The sequence below is a fragment of the Entelurus aequoreus genome, linkage group LG21, assembly GCF_033978785.1.
Source record: "Entelurus aequoreus isolate RoL-2023_Sb linkage group LG21, RoL_Eaeq_v1.1, whole genome shotgun sequence".
NCBI classification, from domain to species: Eukaryota; Metazoa; Chordata; class Actinopteri; order Syngnathiformes; family Syngnathidae; genus Entelurus; species Entelurus aequoreus.
The window spans coordinates 35,122,429-35,135,442 of NC_084751.1; the positions used below are offsets into that span (position 1 = coordinate 35,122,429).

General features: G+C 41.5%; 1 protein-coding gene across 3 annotated transcripts in view; it reads right to left on the bottom strand.

Moving 5' to 3' along the window:
* The window catches only part of cacna1bb (calcium channel, voltage-dependent, N type, alpha 1B subunit, b), a 402,467-nt gene that overhangs the window by 61,731 nt on the left and 327,722 nt on the right, over positions 1 to 13,014 (bottom strand). For all 3 annotated transcript variants that reach the window (XM_062031560.1, XM_062031561.1, XM_062031559.1), the window contains exons 33-36: positions 12,862 to 12,978; positions 5,839 to 5,904; positions 4,939 to 5,030; positions 4,713 to 4,863 (exon numbers count right to left, since the gene is read on the bottom strand). In XM_062031560.1, coding sequence (XP_061887544.1) covers positions 4,713 to 4,863; positions 4,939 to 5,030; positions 5,839 to 5,904; positions 12,862 to 12,978 — 426 coding nt within the window. The remainder of the gene's footprint in view (positions 1 to 4,712; positions 4,864 to 4,938; positions 5,031 to 5,838; positions 5,905 to 12,861; positions 12,979 to 13,014) is intronic.

The window sequence follows — 13,014 nt, forward strand, 5'->3', positions numbered from 1 at the left end:
GAAGATGGAGCTCCCCAGTCCAGCACACCACAGCCTCCTGAGGAAGTAGAGACAATGGTGTGCCTTATTGAGCAGACAGGAAGTGTTGTGGCTCCAAGTACGGTCCCTTGATGGATGAACCCTAAGATATCTGAAGCTGGAGACCATTTCCACATCTGCTTCTCAGATGTGCAGAGAGGAAGGTGATTTATGACTTTCCACCACCGTTAACTTGGTATCTTTTTCATTGATGCAAAGTTTGCTGCTTTTGTACCAATCCACCAGATGTTCTACCTCCTCTTTGTACTCGGACTCATCATTGTCTGTGATGCGTCCCACTACTGCTGTGACATCCGCGAACTTCAAAATAATAGAGCCGGGATGTTAAGCAGTACAGTCATTAGTCAGTAGTGGGAAGAAGAAGGGGCTCAGCAGACATCCTTTCAGGGAAGCCAGTGCTGAGCAGATGGAAGAGGAGACAGTGTTGTGGATCCTGACAATCTGTCGTTTGTTGGTCAGAAAGTCTAGGACCCAGTTCCCCCGTTAGGGACTCAGCCTTAACATGTCCTGCTGTTCACCAGGGTCTATGGGATGATGGTGTTGAAGGTGTAGGTGAAGTCCAGGAAGAGCATGAAGTTCGGGAAGAGCAGGCTGATGTAGGAGGGTGAAGGCTGAGTGGGCCACTGATGAAATGGCGTCATCGGTGGAGCGGTTCTTTCTGTAGGCGTACTGGTGAGGATTCACAGTGACACAGATGGAGGTCCATGACCAGTTCCTTCAGGGTGAGGGCTGCTCGCCGATCGTCATTCAGACCTGTCACTGTGGCGCTCTTTAGTACAGGAATGATCAATGCTGTTTTCAACCAGGTTGGAACAGAGAATAATTGGAGCGAGGTGTTAAAAATGTCCGTTAGCATCTCAGTCAGTTGATGGGATGGGCACAGTCCCTCAGTACCTGCCCTGGGATGTTGTTGTCTGGGCCTGCGGCTTTGTGGGGGTTAATCTTTTCCAGGGTCCTCCTCACAGCGGCTGAGTTTACTGTGAACAGTGGGTCATTTGGGCATTGTGCACCCCGGGTGTTGTAGTTAGCAATGCACTTGATGCCTTTCCACATGCTCCGAAGGTGATTGGAGGTGTAGTGACCCTGGACCATTTGTCCCTCAGGAGGTGTCCAGCGCTCTTCTTGCTGCCTTGAGTTTTGATGCTTTGCCTGTCCTGAAGTCAGCAACCCTAGGCTTTAGCAGTTCTCGCACCTATGTATTCAACCAGTCCTTCTCGTTCAGGTAGACGGTGTTTGTCTTGGTAGTGAAGACATCATCAGCACACTTTGAGATGAAACCCAGGACAGATTAAGTGTATTCCTCCAGGTAATCTTCTGTATCTTGTGTGTCTGCATTACTGGGTCACATAGTGACTTCTTCACTGAGGGCACGGACTGTTTTACCAGACGGCAGACAGTAGGCAGGGACAAACACGGTGGAGATGTGGTCAAAGAAGAGGGCTCTGTATGCTTCGCGTATCTTGGTGTACACAACGTCCAGTGAGTTATTCTCACGTGTTGGAATGGTGACAGGCTGGTGGAATCTAGGAAGGGTGTCTGTCAGTTGTACGTGGTTAAAGTCGCCTGCAACCACATGAAATGCCACTGGGTGCTAATTATTCAGAGAGCTAATGGTTTAATGTAGATCCAGTTAGCATTGGCACCCAGTGGGATGTCCATAATGGTCACGGAAACAGCTGTTAACTCAAGAGGCAGATAGTCAAATGCTATATTTTTTTGGAGCAGTAGCTTCCTATAAGTCTACATTTTGTACACCATCCTTTGTTGACATAAAAACAGAGACCACCTCCCCTCCGGGTTTTTTCCCTGATCGGAAGTCTTGGTCACTCCGGAAAAGCGGTAGTCCGTCAGTTTGGAAAGCTAAGTCAGGCATGCTGTCCTTAAGCCATGTTTCCGTCAGACAAATCGCATAACAGTTCCTCATTTCCCTTGAAGCACAAAGTCTCATGCATAAAACGTGCATTTTGTTGTCCACAGGCTGAACATTGGCTAGAAAGATTGATGCTAGCCTTAGCCTTTAGTTGAGCTCGCTGCTCTCTCTGCTCAGCTCGCTCACTAACACTCCTTGGTGGTGGTGTGTTTTTTTGTCTCTTAGTTCTTGTTTGGCCAACTGGAACTGGCTGGAACATTTGGCACATTTATTTCAGTTAGGGATTTACTTTAAGCACTGGTTTCATATATTGTGATTAAATGTTAGAGATTAAAGGATTTTGTCTGGGTTAGCAGTGTGTTGACAGGTTGATGGCCGTGAAACGGGTTTGCCTGATTACCTGACCGTCTTTTGTTCAGGCTCACCAGGTCATTTTCATTTGCATGTATTGTCTACATAGACAGGATGTCGACATTGCCCGATTGTCAATTTTGATGGGTTGTCGACTTAGACAGATTGATGACATACAGGTGAAACTCAAAAAATATTAATATCGTGCAAAAGTTCGTTCATGTCAGAAAATCTACTTAAAATGTAAAACTAATATGTGATATAAACTTGTTATATTCAAAGTGAAATTGTCACACCCCGATGACGGAAGTCCTATTTTGGGGTTGTCTGGCAAACTTCCTCTTTTATGTTGAAAGTCTAATCCTCCTCTCGTGTCAGGCCACTTGCCCTTCCTCCTGTGTCACTGGTCTGATGTCTCTCCTGATTGCCTGATTGTGCCCACCTGTGTCACCCTCCCTCATGTGTATATAGTCCTCGTCTTCCCCTGTCTTGTTGCCAGACCATATCGTCTCGTCGTGTACCTCCAGCCGTCTTCCACAGTCTTTACCAAGTTGCTAAGTATTGCCTTGCTTTATTCCTTGATTTCTCTGTACCCTCTGAAGAAGAGTGATTTTGATTTTCTGCCGTTTCTTTTCTGCTCTGCCCCCCTCTCCTTCGTGGAGAGTGGGGGCACAGATTCGGAGACCACAGATGACGGGACCCAGGGTGGACCACTCAACTGTGCATCAGTTGGGGACGTCTCTGCGATGCTGACCTGTCTCCACTCAAGATGATCTCCTGCTGGCCCCACTATGGACTGGACTCTCACACTATTATGTTAGATCCACTATGGACTGGACTCTCACACTATTATGTTAGATCCACTATGGACTGGACTCTCACACTATTATGTTAGATCCACTATGGACTGGACTCTCACAATATTCGATGCACTCGACGTCCATTGCACCGGTCTCCCAGGGGGAGGGTCCCCACATCTGTGGTCCCCTCCAAGGTTTCTCATTGTCATCCCATTGGGTTGAGTTTTTTCTTGCCCTGATGTGGATTCTGAGCTGAGGATGTCGTTGTGGCTTGTGCAGCCCTTTGAGACACTCGTGACTTTAGGCTATATAAGTAAACCTTGATTGATTGATTTATTGATTAATTTATTGAATGATTGATTTGCTAAAGTGGTCAGTTTTTTTTAGCTAATTTCATAGTGCTCTGCCTTATTTTTTGCCTCCTCTTGGAGCGCTTTATTTTGTAGTTTTCTTAGCTCTTTATAGTGTAGTTTCTATTAATAGCTTTTTGTCACCGCTTCGTGAGCGATTTTCTTTTGGTGTAGCTAATCATAGATTGTTTTTTTGTTATTAGATCAGCGTAGATTTTGCTATCGCCATTTTTCCTCCCTCAGGAGTGATTTTCTGTTTTGCGCCGTGTGCTACGTTTCTTTCGATTGTTAATCTAGTGTATCGAGTCTGGAGTCTATAGCCATTTGTTTATTCACTCTGTCTGAAGAGAGTTCCTAGAAACTGCAGAATAAAAGCCTGCGTCAATCCTTCCCCGTCTGCAACTGAGTCCTCATTCTTGCCAAGACATAACAGTAATATGTCAAGCCTTTATTGTTACAATTTTAATGATCATGGCTAACAGTTTTCAAGAAACCCAACTTTTGTAAGATTTTCAATTTGAGGTTTTATAAAATGTAAACCATAATAATCCAAATGATATCAAAAGACGTCTTGAAATATCTTGAGTTGCAGTTATGAGCCTGTGGAAGTCGCTTCCTAGCGGTCCCACTGTCAGACACGGCACCGGAGCCGAGCATGCAGGTTTAACAAGGTTTTTGATGATAATGTTGTCAACAAAAGTTTTCCCTCCTAGTAGAACGTGACTTTTCAGTCACGTCCGTATCCTCTCTCCCCCCCCTGCTCCCGGCCGCTTACTGTTTAAGACAACAGATGATTAGATTAACACGTACCACCTGTGAAATCTAATCACCTGCCAGCTGTGTCTCACCGTCAGCACTGCCATGCCCCCCGTCTGATGGTGCTCTGTCCTCAGCACCATGGACAGAGGCGGTGACTTTTGCTCCTGCAGGCAGCACTGGCTACATCTCCCTCCACAGAGCCTATGTCACATTATTTTCACCTTGTAAATCTAATTGCTGGAATAAACAAACTTTGTACGTTATTCTAATTGTTTGAATTTCACCTCAACGTAGACGAGTTGTCAATATAAGATGAGTTGTCGACTTAAGACTTTAGTTGACTTAGATGGGTTGTCGACATTGATGGCTTGTCGACTTGAGACGGTTTGTCAACACAGACAGGTTGTCAAATTAGACGGGTTGTTGTGCCATACTGTAGGCGGGTTGTCGACCTAAGCAGGTTCCACTGTACCACTTGTCTGATCGTGGTTGTAAATTGTGCATAGAAATACAGAATTAGAGTGTCCAAAGAGAAGTACTGACCAAAAAGGAGCAAAGGAAAATGAAGGAGACAAAGTAGAAGTAGGCAAAGTCACTTCCGCAGTCCTTCGCTGTATTTCCTGAGAGTTTATCACATGACCGATTACTGAGACAAGCGAGCATGATCTCATGCCAGGCTTCGCCTGTGGCACTCCTGCAATATACACAACAGAAATGTCAAAAGAGCGCACGCACACGCTGAATGTGAGCAACGTGGAAGTTTGTTCACCTGAAAAGAAGTGTTAAAGCCTGGAAAAAGGTCTGGAAGTTGTTGTGGTGATTTATAGCGGTCTCCTCGTTCAGCTCAATGTTACCAAAAACCTACAGCGAGATTGAACCATATTAAACACGTAAAGTTGCTTCAGTCAAGAGCTTAATGTTACTATTATGATGTAGTGGAGCTCTTCAAAACACCATCTCACTGACGATAATTTCAACTAAAAGGTCTAAAACAGGGGTGTCAAACTCATTTTAGATGGAGAAAAATCTACTCCCAAGTGGGCCGGACTGGTAAAATCACGGCACGATAACTTAAAAATAAAGACAACTTCAGATTGTTTTCTTAGTTTAAAAATAGAACAAGCACATTCTGAAATTGTACAAATCGTAATGTTGTCGCTGTTTTTTTTACACTTACATGTTGCGGTTAATAGTTTTCTACATTTTATTTGTCGTTATTTATACTTTCTGAATGAATTATGTGATAATGATAATCAGTCAACATATGTTAATTTTCAATCTATCAAGATAAAAAATTATATCAAATTTAAATTACAGTATGTTATTTATGTAGTTTGCTCATTTTCCTGAACTGGTGCACTAGCATGTGGTTTATTTTGTACATATGTAGCATCATCTACAAAGATACAAAGAATTGCTATTGCGACATCCAGTGGACACATTTAGAACAGCTGTTTCTTTCATTCAAAAATTTCGGGTTAATTTCTATACTTAGCAAACTCATCCCGCGGGCCAGATAAAACCTGTTTGTGGGGCTGATCAGGCCCCCGGGCCGTACGTTTGACACCCCTGCTCTAAAAACATTATAATACAAAAAACCCTTGGCTTGAATTGTATCCAAAACTATACTTTGGGAATGTATCCTTAATTACCATTCCATGCAACTCACCTGCATTCCAATGATGGCATAGATGAAGAAGAGCATTGCGATGAGCAGGCAAACGTATGGAAGGGCCTAGAAACACAAAAACATGTATTTTACAAATGCATGCAGAGTCTTCTTTTCACACGTCACATATTGAGTGATCTGCCACGAGGTGGCGACTTGTCCAGGGTGCACCCCGCCTTCCGCCCGAATGCAGCTGGGATAGGCTCCAGCCACCCCCGCGACCCCAAGAGGGACAAGCGGTAGAACATGGATGGATGGATATTGAGTTATCTATATATATTTGTACAAAAACAAACCTAAATGTTTGGAATTACATACAGTAGAGTACAGTTGGCCTGTTTTAAAACATGTGCAAACTTGATTACACACAAACAATGGCCTACTAAACTCTGAACTGCACCTCTTAAATTGATAAAATAGTGAGTGCAATCCATTTAGCGTGTTTGTCTTCATGAATATGCGGAAAATGTGCTGATTTTTAGAACACACAATACTTAGTTCTTGGAGAAGAGTCAAATTAAATAATTTAGCACCTGCACCGTCATTTATCAAAACTGAAAAGTGTTTGTAGCCGCTGTTTTTGCGTATATATTCAGCACGTTTGCAAACTGGAACAGTTACGCACAAATGGCTGCGATCATTGTAGCGAGGAGGAGGCCATTGGTACAATGACAGACCTGGTAAAGAGACAATCCTTCATGTGCATGTCAACATACAGCATGTGGACTGTCAGAAATAAAAAAGAGGCGATATATCGTCTAACACTTGGGTCAGCAACCCGCGGCTCTTTAGTGCCACCCTGGAGCATTTTTTAAAAAGGATTGAAAATGGAAAAAGATGTGGGAAAAATATATATTTTTTGTTTTAGTATGTTTTTTGTTTGAGGACAAACATGACACAAACCTTCATAATTGTTAGAAAGCCCACTGTTTAATATGTTTGTGTGTATGCTTCACTGATGACAGTATTTGGTGAACATTGTTTTGTCCTACTAATTTTGGCGGTTCTTGAACTCACCATAGTGTGGACTGTGACACAACAGTTTGTTTACATGTAAAATCTTCCACTCTTTCTTTGTCTCATTTTGTCCACCAAAAGTTTTATGCTGTGCGTGAATGCCCAAAGATGTGCTTTGTTGATGTTATTGACTTGTTGGAGTGCTAATCAGGCATATTTGGTCCGTGCATGACTGCAAGCTAATCAATGCTAACACGCTATTTAGGCTAGCTGTATGTACATATTGCATCATTATGCCTCATTTGTAGGTATATTTGAGCTCATTTAATATCATTTACTTTTATCATCTTTGTGTATAATTTAGTTTTGCAGGTCTCATGACACATATCAGATAGTTTGTGTGCCATGTTGTTCCAGACCACAGCAAACATTACCTAGCTTGCCAAAGATTGTAATAAATCTATTAAAAGAAGACAGCCTGCCGTTTCCTTTAACTTGGACACACACATCTATACCTTTGGCCATTAAAAGCCAGTAATTTCCAGGAGTTATCTCACCTTCTGAGTAGCCTCTGATTTAGTAATCGTTTCCAATGTTGTAAAAATGTGTAGAATAAATATTATATTTCAACATTTCTATCAAAGAAGATTTGCTTCAGCCTGCGACACATAGTCATTTTGATAGTAGGCTAATATAACTAATATAGTCACTTACGTCATGTGTTGCCTTCATTATAAGACTTATATAAGGCTTTTAATTTTTGTGGCTCCATACAGATTTGTTTTTTGTATTATTGGTCCAATATGGCTCTTTCAACGTTTTGGGTTGCCGACCCCTGGTCTAACATATCCGTTTATGAGCTGCTGGATGAATTACGAGGCTGATTTGTCCACAGGCATTTGTTTCATATGGCGTTAGTTTTTTCATATAGGCAGGGCAATGTATTTATATAGCACACTTCATACGAAAGGCTAATCAAAATGCTTTACAGGAGCATGAAATTACAAGCCATCATAATTAATCAATTGAGAAGATCTTAAATAGATTGTATTTTACATCTTCTCAGCTGTTTAAAATGGGTGCAGTAGATAGCAGATTATGTATTAAGTGTTGGGCAACTGAGGGAACTCTTGTTCATTTAATGTGGGAATGTCAGAGAATAAAAGACTTATGGTCGAAAACAACAAAAGAAGCAATCACATTCCTTAATATAAACATCCCAATGACACTGCAAACTTATATTCTTGGTGATCTGCATCAATTTAGTAATGTTTCATCAAAGAGTAAACATGCATTTATTTCAATATGCATCATAACAAAATGGGTAATACTAAAGAAATGGATAGATGTTGGTAGTCCAACTCATACTGACTGATATAGGGATGATATCAGTAGAAAAAAAACACATTTAGTTTAGATAATAATGAGTCATATATTGGAAAATGGGATCCATTATTTAAATTTGTTTGAACTATTAAATGAACCTAAAATATGACTTATTTTATCTTTGTGGAAAATATTGGACACAATGTGTAGTCAAGTTTATGAGATGTGATGCAAGTGTAAGCCACTGTGACACTATTGTTCATTTTTTAAATGTTTTTATTTTATTTTTTATAAATGGTTGTGATGATAATGTCAATGAGAGATTTATAATCACTGTTATGTTGGAATTCTTATTAATATTGATACTGTTGTTGGTATTATTCATTTGTGTTTGACTACCTTTGGATTGTTTTGTGTCATGTTTGTGTGTCCTCACAATTGCTCTGTTGATTGCTGTTCTGAATGATGTTGCTTGGCCGGGATTGCTTTTGGAATTGGAATTGTATTATTATGGTATTATTGTATATTATTTTGTTGGATTGATTTATTAAAAAATTAAAATAAAATTAATCAATTGAATTAAAATCAAAGAGTGCAGATAAAACACTTTTAGTTGTCATATGCACAGATAAAGAGATGTGTTTTCAGACTAGATTTAAACATTGCCATCATTGAGGCCTGTCTCTCATTTTCTGGAAGAATGTTCCAGATTTTAGCAGCATATATCTTAAATGCAGCCTCACCATGTTTAATCCCATCATTTTCCACTCATACCTTTTTTTATTTTTTTTTTTTAACACTCTATTCTTTGTTGACACTATATCTTTGGCCAATATTTTTTGTATGGCTGCACTGTGGTTCATTTACTGCTCTGTGCGCATTTTAATTGCCGCCCGGGGACAAATAAAGTTGCTGGGTTTTTTTTTTTTAACCGAAGGAGACATGGTTCATACGGCTCTAAAATTTCCGACATGTACTTTGCGACTTGTACTCGACAAGAGCTGTTTTAAAGTCTATTCTCTGAGGAACAGGAAGCCAGTGCAGTGACCTAAGCACTGGACTAATAGGGTCATATTTCCTGGTTCAAGTCGAGACTCGAGCAGCAGCATTCTGGATGTACGACAGATGCTTTCCAGCTGGTTTAGAGAGCCCAGTGAGAAAGCCATTGCAGTAGTCTAACCTGCTGGAAACCAAGGAATGGATTACTCTAAGGGCCTGATTTACTAAAGGTTTGCGTGTACTAAAAAACCTGATAGCACACGCAAAGCAAAGTGGATTGCCTCTGTTAAGTGAGCATTGAAAGGCGTGCAGTCCATATAAAGTCTGTCTTTATTAATATGCAAAATATATGCTGGTCATCAAAACACCCACAATACTGGGAGGAGAAGATGCATGAAGTACATGCAAAATCTTCATTTTAAATATGACGGTTTGTACCACTTTTGTACTTGATATTAATTGTACACACAGTCTTAGAAGTTTGCACTACGGATAGGTTAGGGTTAGGGTTGGGGGTTAGAGTTAGGGTTAGGGTTAGAAGGGTTAGGGTACCGAATCTGGTACTTTTTTGGCACCGACCAAATCTCGCCGGTCCTACTGGGCAGCGATTCACGAAAAAATCCAACGGTGCCATATTACTGGGTTGTGCGTGGCGTCATGCCCGGTTGCCGACTTTTAGCAGGCTCTTTGGCCAAACGACCTCTGGGTAATGTTGCATTTTTCAAAGCCCACAAGGAAAATGTTTTAAAAAAAACCTCTCCATTATTGGCATACTTGCCAACCTTGAGACCTCCGAATTCGGGAGATGGGGGCGTGGTTGCGGGGGCGGGGTTGAGGTGCAGGCAGCATACCCCTTCCCCTTCGAGCTGTCCTGGATGAAATTAAATTCTTTTTCCCAATCATTTTGGAACTTGCGAGCGTATTTCTTCTTCTTACTCGTCGTCGCCATGTCTCTTCTTCGTTCTTCTGCTTCGTCTCCTTCTTGTTGTGTGTGCAGTTGTGCACTGAGCTCCAAAAGCCGTAGATGTTATTGTAGCGTCCCGGAATAGTTAGTGCTGCAAGGGGTTCTGTGTATTTGTTCTGTTGTGTTTATATTGTGTTACGGTGCGGATGTTCTCCCGAAATGTGTTGGTCATTCTTGTTTGGTGTGGGTTCACAGTGTGGCGCATATTTGTAACAGTGTTAAAGTTGTTTATACGGCACCCTCAGTGTGACCTGTATGGCTTTTGACTAAGTATGCTTGCATTCACTTGTGTGTGGGTGTGTGTGCTTGAAATGTACGTTATCATTAAACCAATTAAAGATCATACAATGTGTCAGCATTTCTTGGCATCTTCGAGTAAAGACCATTGTTAAACCCGTCCAACGCTACATTATTATGGGACTTGGCCGGCACGCTGTTTATATGGAGGAAAAGCGGACGCCTGGACAACATGCGGCTGTTAAGGGGTGAATGTTTCAGGTGAGAGAGGACGCTAAAGGCAGTGCCTGTAAGGCTCGCACCCAATATTGTTGTCCGGGTGGAAATCGGGAGAAATTCGGGAGAATGGTTTCCCCGGGAGATTTTCGGGAGGGGCACTGAAATTCGGGAGTCTCCCGGGAAAATCGGGAGGGTTGGCAAGTATGATCATTAGTAAAGTCAGATTCAACTTTTTCCAAAATGCGCTAGCTCGATGCTAATATACATTAGCTTTGCTGTTGACATGCTACTGGTTTACATTAGCGATTTTACAAGGCGATGAGGTGGCGACGCAAGCGGTAGAAAAATGGATGGATGGATGAATTTAAACACCTCCAAGTTTGTTGATGAAAACTACAACCAAGAGGCACGTTTTGTACTTGCTGTTAGTTGTACACACAGTCTTAGAAGATCACCCGAAACATCCTTATATAAACCGTTGGTGCGTGATAAGTACAATACTTAGAGTTTTAACACTTTTTAGAGCACAACAACAACAAAAAACAGACCATAAACTATACACTACTGCCATCTAACATCTTGGACCTTCAACTGTAATTGCAATTTAATGCTATACTTGCAAATTATAACACAATGATGATAAAAGAGGCTACAACAAATGGACAGCAGTTATCAGCAGTTATCATTTTAAAATACTGCAATAAAAAATGAGATTTTGTTACCAAAAACAATTAATATTTTTCAATACACAAAAGTGCCGAAAATTGGTACACTTTAGTACCTGTATCGATTCCCAGGTATCTGGAATTGGTATCAATTGATTGTTCGAATGTGAACAGTACCCATCCCTAGTTTGCACACACTATTTAGTACTTGTTATCTGGATCTAATTAGATCAGGCCCTAAATATTTAGCAATAGAGATGTCCGATAATGGCTTTTTTTGCCGATAACCGATATTCAGATATTGTCCAAGTTTTAATTACCGATACCGATATAAACAGTCGTGGAATTAACACATCATTATGCCTAATTTTGTTTTGATGCCGCGCTGGATGCATTAAACAATGTAACAAGGTTTTCCAAAATAAATCAACTCAAGTTATGGGAAAAAATGCCAACATGGCACTGCCATATTTATTATTGAAGTCACAAAGTGCATTTTTTTTTTTTAACATGCTTCAAAACAGCAGCTTGGAATTTGGGACATGCTCTCCCTGAGAGAGCATGAGGAGGTTGAGGTGGGTGGGGTTTTGGGTAGGGGTTAGCGGGGGGTGTATATTGTAGCGTCCCGGAAGAGTTAGTGCTGCAAGGGGTTCTGGGTATTTGTTCTGTTGTGTTTATGTTGTGTTACGGTGCGGATGTTCTCCCGAAATGTGTTTGTCATTCTTGTTTGGTGTGGGTTCACAGTGTGGCGCATATTTGTAACGGTGTTAAAGTTGTTTATACGGTCACCCTCAGTGTGACCTGTATGGCTGTTGACCAAGTATGCCTTGCATTCGACGTGTGTGAAAAGCCGTAGATATTATGTGATTGGGCCGGCACGCAAAGGCAGTGTCTTTAAGGCACGCCCCCAATATTGTTGTCTGGGTGGAAATCGGGAGAATTGTTGCCCCCGGAGATTTTCGGGAGGGGCACTGAAATTTGTGAGTCTCCCGGGAAAATCGGGAGGGTTTGCAAGTATGACTGGGAGACGCAACCGCTCTGTACTTCTCCCTACATCCGTGTACCACTCCATACAGCGGCGTTTTAAAAAGTCATACATTTTACTTTTTGAAACAGATACCGATAATTTCCGATATTACCTTTTAAAGCATTTATCGGCCGATAATATTGGCAGTCCAATATTATCGGACATCTCTATTTAGCAACCATCCTCAACAACCTAAGCCTTCACCTGCAGATGTTTTCAAATACCAATTTGGGAAGAGGCTGACATTTTTAGTTTAGCTGCCACCTTCTAACCCGGCAGTGACTTTCCCATTTCTGTTCAGCGTAAAAGCTCTCACAACTGCCATTAAACCTGCACTAAATCCCCTCAGCTGTATTTAGCATTTACCACTGCATGTGTCCTAAGGGATTTAGAGTGTAAAAAAATCCAACTGCAGTGTTGTGAGAGCTATTTTGTCGTCATTTTGCGGCAAAAGAGGGGTGCGTCCTGGCAGCCCTTTTATCACTCTCTTAAATGTGATAATTATCTGCACTGAATGCATAAAGTTGGTCCGTTGCGCCGTCAGTCAATGTTATCAACCTGCCGTGCCTCCAAGCCATTATTACTTTTAGGCCTTTGTAAACACATCATTCATGCTTTTGTTTATTCACCTTGAAGGACTGCACGAAAGTCCACAATAAAATGCGAATGGTGTAGCCTTGTCGCAGCAGTTTGATGAGCCGAGCCGCTCTGAACAGCCTCAGAAAGCTCAAGTTAATCATCTTGTCCTGGGGGAGACAAATGGGAAAAAGAAAATGTTCACA